A 21,273-nucleotide genomic window follows, 5' to 3' on the forward strand; every position below is an offset into this window, starting at 1 on the left:
TCAGGGCGATATAAAGGATGACGTTCTCTGAATTTAAAATGCAAGTCTTAAAGGCTATACTTTTGCAACTTCAAATAGTCGAAAATAGGTCACAGATGTCAATTTTTGGACATCACCTCATCTAACGTTTAGTAACGATTGATACAACTTGTGACGTAAGAAGTGCGAATCTCGAAGGCCTTGGCAGATTTTGCACATATTAAGATTTGTACTAGCCAAAGCAAGCCAATATTGTGGCTGCTTAAAAAAATGGCGTCACCCTAGCGGTTCGGTCCGAAGGGGATTTAGCATTTCTTGTGAGATCTGGCAAAGTAGGTCTAACCGTAGTTTTACGCCCGATGGAAACTATCGTCGCTACTCTTTCTATAAAGCATCCTTTCTCAATCATATAAAGACTCTAACATGCGTCTTCCGTCATCTGCGACCATTTGGTTTGGGTATGTAAGAACGCATGGAAGGGAGACGGACAGCGCTTAGAACGGATTATTTCTTTTGCGCGCTGCAATGTCTATAAATGGAGCGATGCAAAACACCAGCACAAAACACGACCAACCTCCCTCTACCTCACAGGCCCTCTCAAGAAAAAAGAAAATAATAAATGAAGTTGGGGTCAGAGGAGTGGAAGGTCAGAGACGAACCGCGACGATCGCACCGCGCCAAAGTAAACTTGCCAAGCGTTTAGAGAACCAGAATGCTCTTAAACAACGTCACACCGCACCAAGTGAAACAGGTGCGGGATATGCGAATGTGTGCGAGCGAATGCCAAATAGCGTGCCTCAATGCGCGCTACCACCGCGACAAAAAAACCGGCATCAAGAAATAGAGAGAGGGGGGTGAGGAGGCGAGGGAGGTCGTAAATTCTACTAAATCTACTCGGGTAAACTTTATTCATAATGGAAACAAGCAACATTGTTTGTTGGCATGTATTTATTAAAAGCCCTTATTTGGTATACATTCGAAGTTTTTAATACTGTAGCAATTGATTTATTTGTAAGGTATAGCAGTAGCTTACAAACGGTGCAGCAATGCACAGAACCCCACATGAAATACACAGTGCTTTAAGGAACTGAGAATGTATTTGCTAGTGACAGTTCATTTGTCTACTACGTATGAATGCGAAACACAGTGCTTAATTACAATGCAGATTATAATGTACCAGATTAGGGGGAATCCAGAAAACCAGAAAATGGGATGGCTGGTGTGGGTTGCATCCGGCTTTGTGGGAGGAAAAAGCAGTTGTGCCAGGGAAAGACTGGCCAGGTAGCAATCCTAGCAATGCCATGTCTGTAAACTAGGCGCTTGCCTTGTCAGTAGGTGCAAGAATGCGCATTGGAAAGTGCTTGCAGATTCCATAATGTCTTGTACCCACCTACTCACGTCTACACCGACTGTACCCGTTCCTTCGACTTCGACCCCATCTGGACTCTCTCAACTCGAGACAGCAGTACTTTGCCGACTGTGGCTTGGTGTCGCTTACACAAGATCTTTCGCCTTCCGAGTCGGTATGGATGAGAGCGCGGCTTGCAGTCACTGCGGTGGCGAGGAGACTATAGAACATGTACTTTGCTGCTGTCCTCGATACAGCACGCACTGGCTGTCACTAGTGACTGCATTGACACGCCTTGACGACAGGCCACTTTCAGAACAGTCAGTCATGAAATGCCGACATGAACTGTTGTCGCACTAAAAGTCAGTAAAGGCTTTGTTGACCTTTTTACGTGGCAGTGGCCTATTAGAAAGACTATAATGATCCCATTTTGTCCCTTTTCATTTTTTTTGCACGCTTTTATTTTTGTCATCGCTCTTCTTTCAGTCTTTACTTCCCCTTTCCCTTCCTCTAGTGCAGGCTAGCAAACCGGAGGTTTTAACTCTGGTTGACCTCCCTGCCTTTCTCTCATTTGCATCTCTCTCTCTCTCTCTACTTTGCGACAGTTGGCAAAGAGTTTAGTTGGGTGGCTTTATAGACAGGGCAGCAATATTTGACTGGTAGGTTATTTGGTTTGCGGTCACAGAAACTACCTTGCCACCTACTTTTTGTTTTCTCTTCGCTTTCGGTAATGCCCTTTTGTCTCGGCATAAAAGGCACAACATTACAATCAATGTATACAACTGTTAGCAGTCATTGTTGCGCAATTTATATTTGCACAGTGGTTATGCATGGACATGGACACGTACCTCCCCTTTTTTGGATAAATGGCCACTGACCTCTGCATGAAAGTGATCCTCCCGTTGATGACCTCCTGTAAACTTGTCCCTTCCACTTCCTTGCAAGTGATTTTATGCGTCAATTCAGTGGGTGTCGTATATGCACTGTGTTGCATATGCTATGCCCCCTCTTTTTGCTTCAATCTCATCATGTGACCCCATCACTCCTCCTTCCTCGCCCAGAATCCCAAATTGTGTCGGCAGCTTCAGTTTTTGAACTTGCTGAGTAGACATTATACTGCGAACGCATTGAGAGAAAACATCCTAGGAGCACTGGCCAAAATTTGACGATGCAGAAATGAAGAGATGCCTGCATGTAGCCGCCCACTACAGTGTCCTGCAGAGCCCCAGGTGTTCTTTTCCGGACGTCGAATTCCAGCATTGAGTTAATAGTGCACTCATAGGTAGGTTTAGCATATACCTATAATATGGGCAGGTGCCAAATGCAAAGTGTGTGTACCTGAGTGACACTAAACTGCCACCGTTTGGATATATCAGCCGTAGCTATCTATAAAATCATGTTCCATAGTTATGCATCAGTTGAAATCTTTGCACCTCTTGACATGTACTATTGTCAAGGAACAGTGATAGCCATCATTCGCATGTTGATTACCCTTCTTCGACAAACTATGCATGCTGCTTTTCTCTTAGGAACATTGATTGGTGCTTTCATGTACATATTGCCTATGGTGAGGAATCCAAACAAGACCGAAGTTCACATGAAGATCAACAGTTGAAGTGATGAGCAGTAGTCGAACAAGTAATGTTGCTGGAGCCAACATTTAAATTCACAAGGAGAAGTCCCCTTGTCTAAAGAATGGCTCGAGGAACATTCCTTGTCCTACCACTGTTAATCACTCCTGGTAAAGAAGTATCATCCAGATGTTATTTTAGGAAAGAGATGCACAAAGAAAGATGAGCTCACAGACCATCATGTATTGCAAGAAAAAATAAAAATGTGCATGCTGTTTTGTAGGGCCCTCTAGACATGGATGGGAAAGAAACACCTGAGCCAGCATCTCTGCTCCCAAGTATCATCTCCGTAATCCCACAAACGAGAGGTGCAACCATCATGGAATCCAGGGTGAGCTTTGCTGAATCTACTGAAATGTGATTAAAGGGATGTTCATACATTGTTCCAGTAAACCAAATTACCCACCACAGTAGCTCAGTGTGTTGGGCATTCTGCTGCAGACCACACAATCAAGCGTTGGATTCCTGGCTGGGGAGGTCGCATTCCGATGGATGCGGAATGCAAAAACGGTTGTGTAACTTACATCTACATGCGTGGCCCCTGACTATAGCATCTCTCATAGACGATGTGTTGCTTTGAGACACTAACTGCTTACTACCAGAAATATGCTCGTTTCAAGTGCATTTGTGCTTTTTTATCATTTTAATACATACTAGTGAATTATATATCCTCATCTTGCATCGTCCTTGGGGCGTCTTAGCCTTCCCAAGAATGCTGGAGCCACTTGAAAACGGTTCTTTCACACAGTTCTTTTTTAATTACACAAGAAATTTCCCTTATGACAAAGGCTAAAAATGGGTTGCACTAAAAGTGCACGCATGAGAGACTGCCTTGTCATAGAGCTGTCCGGCCTGTACTAGAGCTCATAGGGTCCTTTCAAGAGGAGAGAGTAATGCTGCTACATTCTCTCCTACTTTCTTGCTGACTCATTACATGAACTGTCCTCATGACACACTTGCGATGTCCTACAGAGCGTGCCCACCTGATTTGGTGTTTGCATTTTGACATAACTTGTGAATGGTTTAGTGCACAAATGTAAAAATTGTATGAGGTTATGGTTATGACTTTGATCTTCATAGTGCATATACATAAATATTGCATCAGATTATAGATTGCATAAGATGAAAGTAAACACACTTGTACGCATAACAATTAGTTGTATGGCAAATATAATTAACTACTTCACTAAAGCTTCATTCACATAAATTAAACATGTGCTTTGGATTTGCTAGCTTTTCCTTTTATTAATCCTTTTATTTTTGCCAACTCGTGCAATATACCTCAAGCATGTGTTGTCCAGCCTCTGCACATAGCCATGCTCACTTGCAATGAGTGCATAGTGGCTTTGTTGCTGTCATTGCTGCAAAAGGGTGTGACACTGGGCTAGATGGTACACAAGGCCGAGCGAGCATGCATACAACATATGAATCAAGAGTGGGAGCATGATGACCGACCACTGCAAGACCCGTGGTTGCATACAGGAATTTAAAACTACACAGTGCCAAAGTCCTTTCTTATGCCTATTTGATGTTCGAAGTGCTTGAAGTTCTTCTAAAACACAGTAATTCAGTTTGCATACAGTCTACTTAGCCTAAACAGAAAACAAATCGCATATGTTGGCAGTGCTTAAAATGCTTTTGCGATTAGATTGTGCCAAGAGCAGCATTTTTTTTTTCTTCCTGAACTTTTCTAATCTTCTACTTTTAGGCATATTTTCATGCTCTACATTCCTTTTTTTAACCATAAGTTACCTTTGTCCTAACCCTTTTTTGTTTTTGTTGGTTTTCTGCTTTTCGTATACAAGTGCCACCAGCTGTGCCCATGTGATAGTTGCGGTTTGCATTGGTAACTGGCTGGCCATAGGTCTTGCCTTTTTTGTTGGTGCCTGATAAAATTGGCCGTCTAGTTGTTCTTGTAATGTTGGCTATATGCATCATCATTGCTTCCCGCCTTTATATTTCTGTTCGTACAATAAATCGCCAGTTGATAGTGAGTGCTCACATTATGTGTACCTCAGCTCCCGTCTTTTTCGTGCTGCCCCACCACAAGGTGTCATTGCTAACAGGTAAATCACTGAAGCAGTTAATTCTTAGTCTAGCTTGACTGCAAGTTCCTAATAGTATCCCGACATTACACATGCACCCGGTGCACGGCAAAGTCAAGACCAGTGTGGCAGGGGTTAGCCGGAGGGCAGACCTAACATTGCTGGGTGGTCCACCGACTACGCTGAGTGAACCGCAATATGGAATTTCACAATTTTAATTTTTAGATCTTCACATTAAAAGCTCATTAAAATGGTAATTGCAACCTTGTGTTTACAGTTGGCATTATTACAGTCATGCACTCGTAGAATAACAAAGAAAAATATAGTGGGAAGTTAATAGTAATTGGGTTCCCCATGGCCTATGCTTCATACCATTGATGAATGCCTGTTAAATAGCCGGCATAAAAAGTGTGCCACTGGTGTTGTTGTTGCTAAACGGCAGGCATGTCTTCTAAGCTGAGGTAGTGCCATGTGTTTATATGTTGCTGCATAAACTAAGGAAAGTTGTGAAGCATGGTGCCAAGCTTGTGCTCTCTTCGCTATGCAAGTAGCCCCAGCTGAGCAATAATGTTGGGGGTCAGTAAAGGAATACCTAAGCATGAAAATATTTCATGCGCTACATCCATGAGGTATTGTTATGAGGTATTACATGAGGTATTGTCTCACTGAAAAGATGGGACAACACTTTAGATTTTTTTTTTAAGGGGATGGCCTATACATAGTGGTTTGCAGTAAAAAGTGCAGTTGATATTTAAATTTTAGAATTACAGTGCTGGCTTACTATGTGAATGCTAAACTTGAGAGAAATTGTTGAGGTTTTGGCAATCAGGAATAACAAGCCAGACATGTGTTAGCACCCTGTCCATTCTACTTTTAAGCAAATAAGAGTCTTTCATAGGTTGCATTTGTTAAAAAAGCTTATTGGGGATGGGGCTTTGGCTTGCACTTTATGTATTTTGATGTGTGAAAGATTTTTTTCCATGTGTTTTTGTGAACTACATGCTTGGTCATGCCCCTAGTAAAATGTATACATGCTGTTGGTATACAGTAAAACATTGTTCATATGTTCTGAAAAAAAAAAAAAGTGGCTAGAAAAAAAATTATTATCCATGAAAATCTGCAATCATCCTAAGCCTCTAAATATGTTGATGTTTTGCCTGAAAGGTGGAACATTGATACATATGACATATGTATCATGACAATATAACAATGTAAGGCTCGTATCTTTATGGCGAGTATAAATTGCGGTAAAGATCCACGTATTGACTAAAACGTGGTGTAATGCACCTAAAGACACGCATGAATAGAGTTTTCTCTATGTCTGGAAACATTTGCCATCACATGCATCACATCACAACTGTACTATGTCTCAAAAACTCAACTATAGGAACACCTCCAGAGAATTTGTGCGGGCAACATTCATGTTCCTTCAAGACACTGTACTGCAATTGATACGTGAACAAATTAATGCATAGTAAAGTGACTATAGTGTGTTAGTTCTGGCATGGAAATGTGTGCTGATGAGGACTGGTGTTTTTTATATGAGTATGGTGCTCTGTTCTTACTGTGCCTGTTACTCGTGGGTCAAAGTAAATGGTTCACTGCTAAATCAGCTCAGAAGCAAAAATAAAAATAAACACCTTTTTCAGATTGTGACTAGCGCCGACGTCAAGGCAGAACCAAGTAGTCCTACGATCACGCTGCATCCTGTAAGTGAAGTGTAATATGTGGAATTGTGCAATTATGTGTATTGATTCTTTGTGCTCCGAGCTAAATTAAAGGGCAATAGCGAGCTTCTGTTTCAACTTAGTATTGTGCAGGTCATGCTCAAACTGCATAACTCGGATGTTCGAAAAACCTGGTGCCAAAGAAACATGAACTTCTGGCCATAGCAGAATTGCTGCTAAATAAGCTGAGCAAGGAGTGTGCCAAGGTGGCCGTGTTTGGATATAAGCCTTTTATTATTATTATTATTATTATTATTATTATTATTATTATTATTATTATTATTATTATTATTATTATTCATGGGCTTCCAAAGAAAATATGCTGGTTCCACTACACAGTGGGAAAGATAAAAGCAAAAGAAGGGACAGCTTCTAACAGTTGTCTCAAGTGGTTCACGGTGGTATGCTTAACTAAAATTTGAGAAATTATAGTGCTCTTTTATGAATGCACCTGTGCTCATGTTTCAAAGTAACTTGTTCGTTCCCCACTCGGGACAGCAATACATTTGATAAAACACTTTTTCAGATCATGACAAGTGTTGACATAAAAGTGGAACCAAGTAGCCCTCCACCTATACTGCCTCTTGTAAGTGAAGCGCAGAAGTGTGCAATTTTCTGTTTTGGTTCTTCACACTGTGAGCTAAATTAGGCAGTAGCAACCTCCTGTTTCAAGTTGGCATTATTCAAGTCATGCTTACACTGCATAACCTTGAAATTAAAAAAAAATCTGGCACAAAGGTTATATGAGCTATTGCAGAATTTCTGCTAAATAAGCTGAGCAAGGAGTGTGCCAAGGTTGCTGTGGTTTGGAGTTAAAATGCTTTCTTTTGTCTTCCAAGATAATGTGCTTGTTCCAGCACAGCAGCACAGTAAGAAAAATTTATTACTGCATAACAAGGGATGGCTTCTAATGGTTGTTCTGATGGGGGATTCAGGCCTAAATTGACATTTTTTGCCAGAAATAAGCATTTTCTTATTTTGTTTGTTTTCGATTTCTAGGCATATACAGAAGCTCCTCGCCAATTTTGGTTATCTGCATGATAGAGGAAAAGAAAATTAGCTTTTTTACCCAGCATTTGCATGTGTTTTGGCATGTTTTGAGATCTTTGAATCGATTTTTCTTAGTTTTCAATTTTGGGCCAATTTGCACATTTGGGAAAACTACAATTTCAAACTTTAAAACTGATGGTAGCGCTAGAAAGGACGGACACACGATGAAAAGACGACACGACGACGACACGACGACGACTTTTCATCGTGTGTCCGTCCTTTTTAGCGCTACCATCAGTTTTAAAGAATGCATCACCAACTAACCCAGCACTAAGTTTTATTGAAGTATATTACCATTTCAAAACTGCAAAGGCAAGAACTGTTTGTAACAATAATTTGGGAGGAACAAGACTACGGACTTTTTGAATTTCTAGATTGCTTCTATCGAGAAAAAAAGGTAAAGATGTCTGGATCATAGTAACTACAAAAAAACAAAAGAAAGAAAAAAAAGATTAAAAAATTTTAGTTTTGGGGGATCGAGGTGCCTTCTCGCACCTCATCCCCCAGCTCACGCGTTGTGCATACTTCAATCTCCGGGAACTGCCACTCTAGTGGCAATCTGGCAGACAGGGCTAGCGAGCTCGAGCTAATTTCCCTTGCAAGCTGTGCTTCTGCCTCCTGGTGTCGAGTCATTTCATGAGTATGCGTCACTGAGACCTGCCCTGATTGGACTCTCGAGTGGCGGCTCCCGGGCGTCCTCTCCACCTGCACTTTCTTCTGCTAAGCACTTCACCGCTGAGGCAGAGGCTCACAGACTTGCAACAAGTTGGTTACATGGGGCTTCTGCTCCCGTGACTTCTTGTTCTTGCATTTGGTGGACCGCTATCCCGTAACCCATAGCGCAATGGGCGCGCATACTAGATCGGTCTTGCGGTAAACAAGCCTTTGCCCGTAAGCATCTTAACTGTCGCACTGTGGTGAATTGCCACAAGTTTTCAAGGATGTGGTTTCTGTAGAAGAAGGCATAAAATTGCAAGCAGCTGCCCCTATCTTGTAATAATAGGGCATCCAGAAGACACCTAGAAAATTTTTTATCTAGCTCTAAATTATAATTTTTCAAATGATAGTTTTTCTAAAGTGACACACTCATTTGCTCAACTTTTTTCTATTTGTAATAGGGTAATCAAGTTTACTACATACCCCAACGACAAGAAGACAAAGCCTTCTGCCAAATGTTGTTGAAATTGGCATGTCGGCTCTAACGTTGGCATTTCAGCCCCGCATCTCCCCTTAACCGGCTCACGCTGGTATGCTTAACCAACATGTCGCAAAATATGGGGCTCTTTTACGTATGCATTGGTGCTTGTGGTTTAAAGTAAATTGTTGCTTCCCAACTCAGCGCAGCAGTAGAGATAAAAAAAAATAAACTTTTTCAGATCATGACAAGTGTTGACATCAAGGTGGAACCAAGTAGCCCTCCGCCTATACTGCCTCCTGTAAGTGAAGCACAGAAGTGTCCAATTTTCTGCTTTGATTCTTCACACTCTGAGCCAAATTAGGCAGTAGCAACCTCCTGTTTCAAGTTGGCATTATTGAAGTTATGCTTACACTGCATAACCTTGAAGTTCAAGAAATCTGGTGCAGAGGTAACATGAGCTTCAGGCCATAGCAGAATTGCTGCTAAATAAGCTGAGCAAGAAGCATGCCAAGGCTTTTCTTTTTTTTTTCATCTGTGTGCTTCCAAAAAATGTGTTGGTTCTGGCACAACTGGATAGCAGGAAAATATGTAAAACGAGGCAGCTTCTAGCAGTTAAGTTGCAAGTGGTTCGCACTAACATGCTTAACCAAAATTGGACTACATATGGGGCTCTTTTGTAATCTGTGTGCTGTTTAAAGTGAATAGCAAAAGTCAAAACTTTTCAAGTAAATACACACCCCAAATGAAAAAATAAATATATTTTTTTCAAGCTACACTTCAGAAACTGCAATGCATTGGCGTTAGCATTTCCCCAGTATATGTTGATAGTTTGCTGACTTCAGCATTAAACTTCTATTGATGACTTACTGTGAACTGTCTGCTTCTTCCTTCCATGCAAACTATTCCACACACTGTTCCAATGAGGGCACTGTATGTGTTGCATCACCAATGCATTTGTTCTAGTGCCACTGCTCCATTCCTTCCCCTCTCCAAAACTGGCTCCACCCAATAATGTGGCCTCTGATGTCACTCATCATCCTCCCTCACTGAGAGCCCACCTACTCACCCTCCGCTCCATCACCAGCTTTTAATTTTTGACCCATTCGGTGATCGACATAATGCCAATTGAAAAATAAAACAAACTAGAGCAGCTCACCACATTTTGAACAGGATCACACCAGTGTTCTTAATCAAAGTTGCTTTTAACCATCAAAATGTCCTTACAACTACCAGCTGTACAGAGTATAAGTGTATGTTAAAGGAGCCAGAGGTGATTAGTAATATACAAGAGGCAAACAGTTTTTGCCTCTTGTACAATTGCGACAAAACAGTAATAGCTGTCATTATCATGTTAATTTTTGGTATTTGACACTGTGCCCACAGTTTCCCTCTCAGAAACATCAGCATGTTTTTTTTCAGGTGCAAATTGCTTGGTAGAAACGTATGTTGCATTTATCATTTGAAGAAATGTGCTTAGGAAACAAGCTTATTGTTAAGCAAAATTACACGCTGAAATTATTATGAAAGGCTTAACACCATGGGAGGTCAAGCTCATGTGTTTTCATGTATTGTGGCTACCGTGTTTTGCAAAGAAACAAATCTTTCTGCTGTTTTGTAGGTTACTGTAGATATGCAAGGAAGAGAACCATCTGAGCCACTAGCCCTGCTTCCAACCACCATCCCCCCAACCACATTGACAAGCAGTACGGAGACTTCAGGAGATGCAACCACCATGGACAGTGCCCAAAGGTGAGCTTTCTCAAGTCTACTGAAACAGGATATAAAGGAATGTCTGTATATGCTTACAGTAGGGGAAATTACATCCCTCATTGGCTATTGCAAGGGGTCGTTAAGTTTCATGCCAGGCTGTGGCAGCCATCTCCTGTGCCTTGCACAAACGCTCATGCACTTCGATTTAGGTGCACATTAAAGACCCCCGGGCGGTTGTAATTACATATATTCTTGGGCAAGGGCCACATCCCTTTATAGCACGTGTGCACTTTGTGTCCCATGACCAATGCAGCTGCATCTGTGTGCGATACCAGCGCAGTACACAGATGCGTATTGGTCTCCTCTTGAGGTTTAATCACAGTTGATCATTTTTCAACACAAACTCGTGACTTAGCTATTGCTGTCCCCATGAAAGTCGTTTCTTGGCATCCTGCAATTTGTGCTGGCACATCTTCCCGCCCTGTCATTCGGAGACAGCTGGGCACTTGCACATACGCACACCATGCGTGCGAGGATTTTCGCATGCATGTTACCCCTACTGCGCTATCCAAAAAGCATGTTGATGTTCGACCGCAATGTTTCCTTCGTGTTTCACATGACGTCAAGACTGTTTCATTGCGCAACCTTATGCGTGATGCAACATTTGAGCCAGCAACCAAAGACAGCTTCCCCTTTGTACAGCGCAGTATCGCCACAGTGCAGAGGCATATAGGTCTCCTTTTTTGGTTGTTTCCAAAAACGTCCACAAAGTGCCATCAAAATTTACAACCCGGCACTTTGTAGCTTGTACTGTAGTTCTGTGCGTTATGCATTTGTACAATTTATGTACATCATGTCACACATGGACTTCATGCTTCGTACATACTGTGCATGTTCATACTGCGAGTTTTTCTAAATGCCATGCCACCTGAAAGATGTGTGGGCACTGTCATTTTACAAGAGGATTCCAGAAACTTTATCATCACACAACTTTACATCCGAGGACAGCTTCATCTTGTAATGTGGGCTTGTGGTGAACCTGATTTCAGCTGTTCCAGCTTCACAGTTGTGTGCCAGAAATGACTAATGGGGTAGCAAATGAAACTGAAATAAAGGCTTCCCAAATTAGCGCCAAAAAGCAAATCAGTTTTTTGGAACAGATGAAAATTTATTCCTTTTTAACAGTGCATAGGCTGGACTCCCAAAATTCCGGCTCAAATATATGAAAGAAAAAAAAGTGATGCCGTTGCACAAGAATATACGGTAATTCAGAAGTCCCCATTACTGCGTCTTTCATATCCTCTGTGTTGCTTTGAGACATTAAATGCCGTAATTTCAGTAAGGCACATTAGTGCTTGCTTCAGTCTAAGAGGTGTTCAATCAAACAGCACATTTAAATTTATTCTAACCCATTGTTTACCACTTCCAGTTTGTGCTTTAAATATCTCAGAACGTACAGTTCTTGCACGTTAACTCAAACTTCTAGGCAGCACTAATTTTTTTTTATTACCTGAATTGTATAGAGACAGTCCAACATTAGATAAGACATTAACAGTTACTACATACATTCCACCTTGTTTCTTCCGCAGTAAACAAGGTACATATAGTGCCACGTTGAAGTGGAACCTGTCAAAGTGTTTTCCTGACTTGTTTGAATTACAGTGCTTTAATATGCACTGAAAAGATAGGTAACAAAGATTCAAAAAAATTTTTTTTTATTTGCTTGAATTAACACACACTGAATCATCATAGCTTCAGTTGTTTCCAATGTTTCTTTAAAAACATTAGAATGAAGAAAAATTCCATAATGAATAAAAGCAGAAAGGCTCAGCAGGGAAGAGAAAGGTTTATTAGTGTTGACAACTAAGGCATGTATTAGAGGCATATTAATGATTGTCTTATCACAGTTGTTAGTAAAGACAGATGCTGCTTTGGAAATCAGGTAATGCACTTATGGCTCTGAAAGTTGATTACGAGCCCTGTGAAGATCCTTCTGGACTCTATCATGTGCAAGTCTTCTTTTTTTGCTGGATTCGTTTTTCGGCTTTCCTTTTTCTTTCTTTCCATTTTTGACAACTAGTGCAACAACATCTCGCCGTACAAGCGCTGCACATAGCCATGTTCTGTCACGCTGTGGTGCTTTGAAGAAGACAAGTCAACTTGTCGAAACGTTGGCTTCTGCTTTCACCTTGTTCTCATTTTGCTCACCATGGTGCACACAGTGGCATTAGAGCTGTCATTGTGGACGAGTAAATCACCCAAGTAGCTCATATTTAATCTAGCTTCAATTGGCTCTTTTTTTTACATGTAGTGTCTTATTTCTGTGGTGCTACCGCAGCTCAATTGCAAGTGTTTGTGTTTACTGAGGTACTACTCTCCACAGGATCGCCCGGCTGTTCTTTATGTGTCAGAGTACCTACCGGCATGATGCAACAACTTCTTAAGTAAATACCTAATACTCTTTGATTTATTTTTTCCGATGTGCAGAATCTCCGATGGCACTTCAGAAACTTCAGCGAAAAAGCCTGGTAGGACTGTCAGCAGGTCTGTCAGCACGTGTGATCAGAGTAACGAACGTGGGCATTGCTTTTCAAGCACAGCGTCCCCAAAAGATCACCTTCCCAAACCCTCAGGCAAGAAACCGCACGCCTGCCCCATCTGCGGCCGCAAGTTTGCCTTGAGGTACCAACTCAAGAACCACAATCGTAACATCCACACTGCTGAGATGCGATTTGCCTGCGAGCTGTGCCCGTCCAAATTCCGCAGGAAGATATCGCTGGACAGGCACAAGCAATTACACGAAAGGGGAGTAGACCTGTGCCACTGCTTCGAGTGCGGCAAGACCTTTGAGCGGATGACAGCACTGCAGCAGCACCTGAAATGGCACAAGAGGGACAAGCCATACCCGTGCCACCTGTGCCTGGCGAGATTCACAAATAAGCACAATCTGGAGGATCACGTGCGAACACACACGGGTGAAAAGCCGCACAAGTGCTCCATGTGCGAGAAAAGCTTTGCCTGGAGGGCTGGCCTCAAAGTGCACATACGCCGGATACATGGTGTAGTCGAGACTGCTGAGGCGACTCCCGAGAGCAGCGCGGAAGTTACGTTGCCGAGTACTAGTCCTTCAACTACACAGTCTCCAGTAAGTAAAGAGGATGTGGAATTGCACAGTGTCACCTTTTGATTTTTCCCCCTTCAAGTTAAATTAATGGTGAATTGCAGCTTTGTCTTTCAATTTATCCTTATTCAAATCATGCTCATACTGGATAACTGGAAGTGTGAAAGAAAATCTGGTACAGAGGCTACAGAATGCAGGTTTCCCACTACTTCTGCTTCATGCTAAATCAGCTGCACAAAGAGCAGTGCAATGATGCTGTTGTAGGAAGGCAGTGCCACATATTTGTATGTTGTCGCATAGTCTAAAGTCGTAGGAAAAAGCATGCTCCCAACCTTCTGTTTTCTGCGGCGTGCAAGATGTGCCAGCTTTCCTGTCTCATTGGAGGTCAAGAAAGGAAATGCTTTGCAATTAAGTATTATGAGAATCAATATATTTCATCTTCTACATTTATCGCAGAAGAATATACTCCCAAGCTGCAGACATTGTTATGTTGGATAGACGTGGCAATCTCTCTGGTAGAATGTGACATTTTTGGTGTCCGAAATCAGGGGCTGGCTCGAAAAAGTCAGCTTCAACAGAAAGGTGAAGCTTTGATAGCAATAGCAAAGTCTTAAATAATTATAGTTAGTGGAAGCAGGGTTCATAGTTTTATAGAGCATATAAATTGCAGTAAAAATTCGCTTACTAACTAAACAAGAATGGTGTCACATGCACATAAACAAATGTAAACACATCTCACTTGATGATCACGAGCACCTGTTATCACAACACTGGCATGATGAGCGCTCACAGTGGAGAGCATGCATTCCTGTTCCAACGTGAATGTTTATGCTGTCACTCGCTTCAATGTTTCACCTGTCACTCATGTCTTGACCTTCAACTTGACCATACTTGACCTTCAACAGTATGCACTCAGCTAGACAGCGGGCATAAAGCCTGCATGCTTGCTCAAGCCCTTGTACCTGCAGCCAATGACTTCCAACATACTGTGCATGGGATGCGTGTGGTGTGTAACACAAAAAGATCACAATGGGACAAGAAACAGAGACAGGGTAGGCTCTGTGCCACACAGGCCGTTTACATGAACTTGACAGGATAGGGTTGAGTAGGGTGTGCTCTCTCCGCTTTCCTCGAGAAAAAAATCGCGACAAGAGGTGTGTGACAGAGGTGGGGGAGATAATGGAGGGGACATGAATTTTGTGAAAAGTACCCTGGAAAGATAAAAACCTAATAAAGAAGAACTGTTGATACGCCGAGTACAAATTAAGTCTGAATGAAATTTATTAAAGGCTTTGTATAAAATTCAGTACACTTATGAAATCTTTATGCTGTAGCCTACAAACAATGCCGTAATACCTCGAAACCTACATGACAACAAGATACCTAATGCTTTAAGGAACTAGAGGAAGAACTTGGGAATAGATTCACTAGCAACAATTCATTTGTCTGCTATATATGAATGCAAAACACAGTGCTTGCACTGCAGCTTATGATGTACCAGTTTAAGGGGATCTGAAAAACGGGCAAGTGGAGTGCTCGTATGGTATCAAACTGGTTAGCCGACAGCATTGTGAAGGAAAAACTGGTCGTGCCAGTAGAAAACCGTATATGATGTGGCAGTTCTAGCAATGTCGCATCTCTAGACAAGGTACTTGCTTCATCAGAGGGCACCAAAATGCACTTTGGCACACGCTTGCAAATCCCACAGTATTCAGTCCCCATCTATCCTTTGCAACGATTGACAAAGTGTTTAGTTGTGTGATGATGATCGACAGCAAGAATTGACCGACAGGTTAGTCGGTTTATGGTCACAGAAACAGAAAGATGGATCCAGAATTTTTCTTGATGGCCTACAATATCCCGATTGACAATTTTGCTCTGATTATAATATTTGAGAAGTTAATTAATTAATGACCAGTTCTGTAATTATGCAAAATTAAAAAATAGTCCGACTTTGCTCCATGTGACAGTGAACAAAATTACCTTGGTTCTGTCCAGCCAGGTGGCACTCTCATAATTCTAACTTTTGGCACAAGTTATGTGGGACACCCTGTGCACACAAACACACATTCATACGCACACACTTTTTCTCACTTTGACACTTCTAACACTAGCGAATTAAAACAAATACGTGCATGCTGTTTGCAGGGCCCTCTAAATATGGATGGAAAAGAAACATGTGAGCCAGCAGCCCTGCTGCCAAGGGTCATCTCCGTAACTCCACAAACAAGCAGCACTGAAAGTTCAGGAGATGTGGCCACCTTGGATAGCAACTCGGGGTGAGTTCTCCCAATTGCACTAAAACATGATCAGAGGGACATATAATTCCTGTAAAGCAGATTACGCTCCACTGTATCAAAGTGCTTGTGGCATTCTGCTGCGAAACGCAAGATCAAGCTTTCAATTTCTGGCGGTGGAGGTTGCATCCTGATGGAGGCAGAATACAACAATGGTTGTGTAACTTGGACTGAGGTGCATGGCCACCCACAATTTTCATTGGGGTGTTAACTCTTTTTGCTACTCCATAAATGTGCTCATCTTCAGTGCATTTGTGTTTTACTAATTCATTTTAATATGCATTAGTTGCAGTATACACCATGATAACACAAAATTGTTGCTTAATCATTATTGTTTCAAATGAAGGTAAGGCAGAAATAATTTTCCTAAGAGTTCTGGAGAATTATGTGAAACTCCAAGAAAGTGCCTGAAAAAGCAAGATTCAAAAAGAATAACTTGTGATTGTTACCGAAGTGTGGCGAGAAAAAAAATCTAAAATATGCAAGACATGCCTTACTCTTATAGTTTTTCAACTTGTTTAAGTCCAAACACATAAAACAACAATGGAGATTCGTTGGCATGAATATTAGCCACATTGATGCCCGTGCTGTGCAGGAAAGCTGTAGCTTCGCAAATGCAAAAATGGGTATATGCCTCCTGGGCAGGAAGCATTGACTTTTTTGTAGAAAGTGCCTGGTTCCTTTCTTTCTCCATTCTGTAGGCTCCTGACACAATATTTGTCAGGCTAGAGAACGTCCAGTAATCTACTCATAATCTATTATCTGGACCAATTAGTTCCACTCTGTAAGCAGGTTGGCTCCATGCACCTTGAACTGACACTGGAGCCTATGCATTCTTTGTACAGCATTTGTGCAGTAATGATTAAGGGAGTTTTTGCAGGCTGTGTTCAAAGGTAACAGAACAGCGTGCTAGTCAAACTTCTGCGAAAGGTCGCTCTGAAATGGACTGCGTGCTTTTGTGTGAGTGAAAACTCTGAAAAACGAGAAAGATTTCTGATAAGAAGAAAGCATACACCGTCGTAACGCGAAGATAAAAGCAACCCACTGCTGGAAAAAATAAAGTTTCGCTTAATATTATTCAAGCATAATAATCAAAACAATGTACTCCTGCTGCACCTTCTGCACCCTGCTACATTTTCGCACAAATGTAGCAGGATGCCAAATTTGTGCCATGATTGCGCCAAGATAGCAGATGCTCGAAATCCATGAGTTAGTCTGCTACAATTGTAGTGTAATTTTGGGTTGTCATCAGAGAAGGCAGGTTAGTGCTATGAAGTTCGAAATATCTTTAAATGCCAGTAACTACATACTGAACAGAAAAGAGTATTGGATGAGGCTGATGCATTGTGATGAGCAAGTAACTGCAGCGGTCACCACTTGACGGTTGCTACACATCTAATTACCATTCGCACTGCAATCAAAAAGTACTGTTGCCCATTGCGACCATGTGGCTTGGCTACGAAGACATGTTCCTCAAGACGTCTCGTAAACACAGACAATATTCTAGACAAGCATATGCATGCACTTATGCATATATTGATTTTCATTGCAAAACATGACACTGCTGTTCTACGTAGACGTAAATGTTTGCAAGTGAAAATCTGTGCCTTGTAACTGCACCAAAAGGCTCCAAAGGGAGGTTTTAACTGCGCCAGAAGCTTCTTTGAAATGACTTCGACCAATCACATCACAGGCATCATTAAAGCAGTGTAGATGCCAGAGCAAAAGATTACATGACCTGGCTGAATCTCCTGTGTCTTCATTGCTACTGTCACTTAAAAATTGTTTAGCTAAGTCGACCAAGGTGCCCATTTTGCGTTCTTTGGTTTGGAAGTGAGAGGAGCATTTGAGGCCAGTCAATTTGATACTGTTAAACTTTTATTCTTCATTACGCCAATTCTGCCTAATATTGCCAAATCTGATCAAAAGTCACTACTCAGCCTCCGTTCCATACATGGCATAGCATTTCTAATGGAAGAGTACTGAAATGGTTGTACTTCATTTGGCATTTGCATTTGGGCACATCTTGTGAATGGTTTAATGCACCAAAAAAATTATGAGATAGAGTTTCTTACTTTGACCTTCATAGTGCATATACGTATTTCCTCAGATTACACATTAAATAAGATAGAAGTAAACACAAATGTATGCATTGCAGTTAGTTGGTTGTATAGCATTTGGGCTACTGCTTCACTAAAGCTACGCTTCACGTAGATTACGACATGTACGTTGGATCTGCAATATTTTTTTTGTTTTTTTCAATTCTCTTTTTGGCAGCTCGTGCAATATACCTCAAACATCCTGCCATACAGACTCTGCACATGGCCATGCTTACTCACTGTGAATGCATTAGTGGCTTTGTAACTCTCATTGCTGACAAGTAAATCACTTCATTTTCGGTTTAGCATGAGTGCAAGTTTCTTCCCGTCTCATCTCAGTCGCAATGGCGCTACCATACCCGAGACCAGAGTGTCCAATCTGTTATGCAGCTTCTGCACTTATGTCCTCTCTCTGTCTTTCTCTTGTTGTTCTTCACAGTATCTAAATCTCTAATCAATACTGCCGTGCTGCCAACCACTGCTCAAATAAGTACATAATATGCTTTATTTTTTCCAATGTGCAGAATACCTGGTGTCACTTCAGGAGCTCCAGTGAAGAAGCCTGGCAGCAGTGTCAGCGAGTGTTACGAGTGTACCGTGTGTGGGCGGCGTTTTAAGTGGAAGCATTGCCTGCTAAATCACCGTGTGTTGCACACGGGTGAGAAGCCATATGCCTGCTCCATCTGTGGTCGGAAGTTTGCCCAGCGCACCGGCTTCCTTAACCACAAGGCCAGCCACATAGATGAGATGCGGTTTGCCTGCGAGCTGTGCCCGTCCAAATTCCGCAGGAAGATATCGCTGGACAGGCACAAGCGATTGCACGAAAGGGGAGTTGACCTGTGCCACTGCCCCGAGTGCGGCAAGACCTTTCAGCGGATGACAGCGCTGCAATGGCACCTGAAGTGGCACGAGAGGGACAAGCCGTACCCATGCCACCTGTGCCCTGCCAGGTTTATAAACAAGGCGGACCGGGACAATCACGTGCTAGTGCACACAGGTGAAAAGCCGCACAAGTGTCCCGTGTGTGAGAAAGGCTTTGCCTGGTGGAGTAACCTGAAAATGCACATACGATCTAGTCACGGCAGTGTCAGGACAGCCAGGGCAAGTGTTAGCAGCAGTGCAGAGATGATATTGCCAGACAGCCCTCCGGGCCATCCCTAGTGTACTGCAACTAAATGTGCTACAGCTTCTCCATGAAGGATGCAACGGTGAAAAAAAAATAATGCCATGGCTCGAAGCCGCTTATGGTGGCTGACCTTGGATGAAGACATCACTGCCGCGGTGTGTGTTCAGTGTCATGTATGTCAAGAACACCAGTGCGCTTGGCGGCCAACAGCTATGACGCTGTGACCATTCCCTGAAGAACCTATGGTCACTACTTCATTTGTACAACTGATACCTGGTGATCATTTCTGATGCATTTTCGGAGTGAATAGAAGGCGTCCCCATATCTAGCCTATCTGCAGAAGCCGTGATTCTATGGCTGCAAGCCTTATTTGCAATGCATCGGTTGTGAGACATTGTTGTGTCAGACAATGGTCTAGCGTTCGCAAGTGAAAGTCTCAGACGCTTCTTCTATCGTAATGGCATAAGACAATTTTGGCACCTTCGTTCCTCCCAGCCTGCAATGGAGCTGCAGAACACGTGGTTCAAATGATCAGCAAGTCTAAGGTGAAGAAGGCTGTAGGTGGAAGCTTTGACTGCCAACTGGCCTGCATCCTACCGAATTACTGGACAACACCTGACTTAACTATCAACTGCACATGTGCCTAGCTTATCATGGTCGCCAGTTGAAGACTGCCCTGCTGTGATAACTCAAGCAAAACCTAGCTCATGACAAGGACGTCCACCGACACCACCTATGCAAAAAGGGGCCCTGTCCTATGTATGCAAGAAACATTAGATAGGGACCAATTATGGGTTCCGGAAAGAGTGACAGCGGCTTGAAGGGATCATATTGCCGATACCATTCTGCCAGATGGCTGACACTGGTGGGGGCATAATTGCACCCAGATTTCGCCACATCCACGTCATCTCCAGTGCCAGCAGCTGCAACGCAAATATGCCCACATAACGAACTAGTGTCCAACCGAGTGACTACAGCTGCACTGCCATATGTAGATAGAGACACTTAAGGCAAAGTAGACCGTCGTGAAGATTTGCCAAGTGAAGCCGAAGCTGCACCACTTTCTCCTATTGAGCATTACGTGCTACGAATAAGTTCTAGGGCACAAAAGCCACTGGTGCAGTATTCACTATGAATGCCTGCAGAGCTCTCCGTTGTGCTGTGCTTTGTGGGGGAGGAGTGAAAAAGTCAAAGCTTCGCCCGAAAGGTGAAGCATCAGTTGTGATAGCAAGTTATCATACAGCCATACGAAGTAAGGATAGTAGTTTTATTGGCCATATAAACTTGTAAACATTCACTTACTAACTGGATTAACAAGCATGGTGTCACGCGCGCAGCCAAACATGAACACATCTTACTCTATGACCGCGAACACTCGCTGTCAAAATGCTGGTGTGAGGAAGGGTGGCAGCAGCAGCAAGCGAATTGCGCTTTGTGCTGCCTCTCGCTTCAACGCGAACTAAGCGGTGAGAACGCAGTGCACACGAAGCTATCAGCCCTCGGTGTGTCTAGACTGTACCCATCACAGATCGCTTTCAAGAAAAGGCCTGTGACGCCTCACTCAGCCGCACAATACGCAGCTGCAGTAGTGCAGAATGCGCAGCCACGGCAGCGCAGAATATTGCGCTGATCACCTGTAATTGATTGGAAATAAAGTCATTGACTTGGCGAGCTGGCGTGCGCATCGTTCTTTCTCTCCGCTCTGCCTGGCACTCTGATTGCAATAAAAAGTCATAGCTTTAGCTGAAAAACTGAGCTCTAACAATCTGTGTTCGGTTAAAGGTATAAATAAAAACTGTAAAACAAAGCATGCACACACATACGCCCGAGAATTAGATAATAAATAAATAAATAAATAAATAAAGGCACTTGTATATATCGCAGACACCAAAAAATTATGTAACTATAAATAAACAATGGCAAAGCTGATCGGTGTGGGGTTATGAACAGCCCTGTCTGAACCAGGTGTAAGACTAAAAATGTAATAATTAAAAACTAATTA

The 21,273-nt window shown here is 42.5% G+C and overlaps 1 protein-coding gene across 1 annotated transcript; it reads left to right on the forward strand.

The window, feature by feature from the left end:
• The first annotated feature begins 259 nt into the window (after nucleotides 1–259).
• On the forward strand, nucleotides 260–20,942 carry LOC126539217 (uncharacterized). The gene is made up of 9 exons (XM_055075258.1): nucleotides 260–311; nucleotides 3,182–3,289; nucleotides 6,653–6,712; nucleotides 7,257–7,316; nucleotides 9,157–9,216; nucleotides 10,537–10,667; nucleotides 13,116–13,773; nucleotides 15,898–16,028; nucleotides 18,670–20,942. The coding sequence occupies exons 2-9, from the start codon at nucleotides 3,194–3,196 to the stop codon at nucleotides 19,304–19,306; spliced, it is 1,833 nt and encodes a 610-aa protein (XP_054931233.1). The 5' UTR covers nucleotides 260–311; nucleotides 3,182–3,193; the 3' UTR covers nucleotides 19,307–20,942.
• Nucleotides 20,943–21,273: the final 331 nt, after the last annotated feature.

This window comes from Dermacentor andersoni, chromosome 11, assembly GCF_023375885.2.
Source record: "Dermacentor andersoni chromosome 11, qqDerAnde1_hic_scaffold, whole genome shotgun sequence".
NCBI classification, from domain to species: Eukaryota; Metazoa; Arthropoda; class Arachnida; order Ixodida; family Ixodidae; genus Dermacentor; species Dermacentor andersoni.

Bases quoted from the DNA above. Each gene is read 5' to 3' on its own strand.
- LOC126539217 (XM_055075258.1), top strand. From the start codon at position 3,194: ATGGATGGGAAAGAAACACCTGAGCCAGCATCTCTGCTCCCAAGTATC. The intron at 3,290-6,652 runs GTGAGCTTTGCT...CACCTTTTTCAG, and splicing joins CAACCATCATGGAATCCAGG to ATTGTGACTAGCGCCGACGT. The intron at 6,713-7,256 runs GTAAGTGAAGTG...ACACTTTTTCAG, and splicing joins CTACGATCACGCTGCATCCT to ATCATGACAAGTGTTGACAT.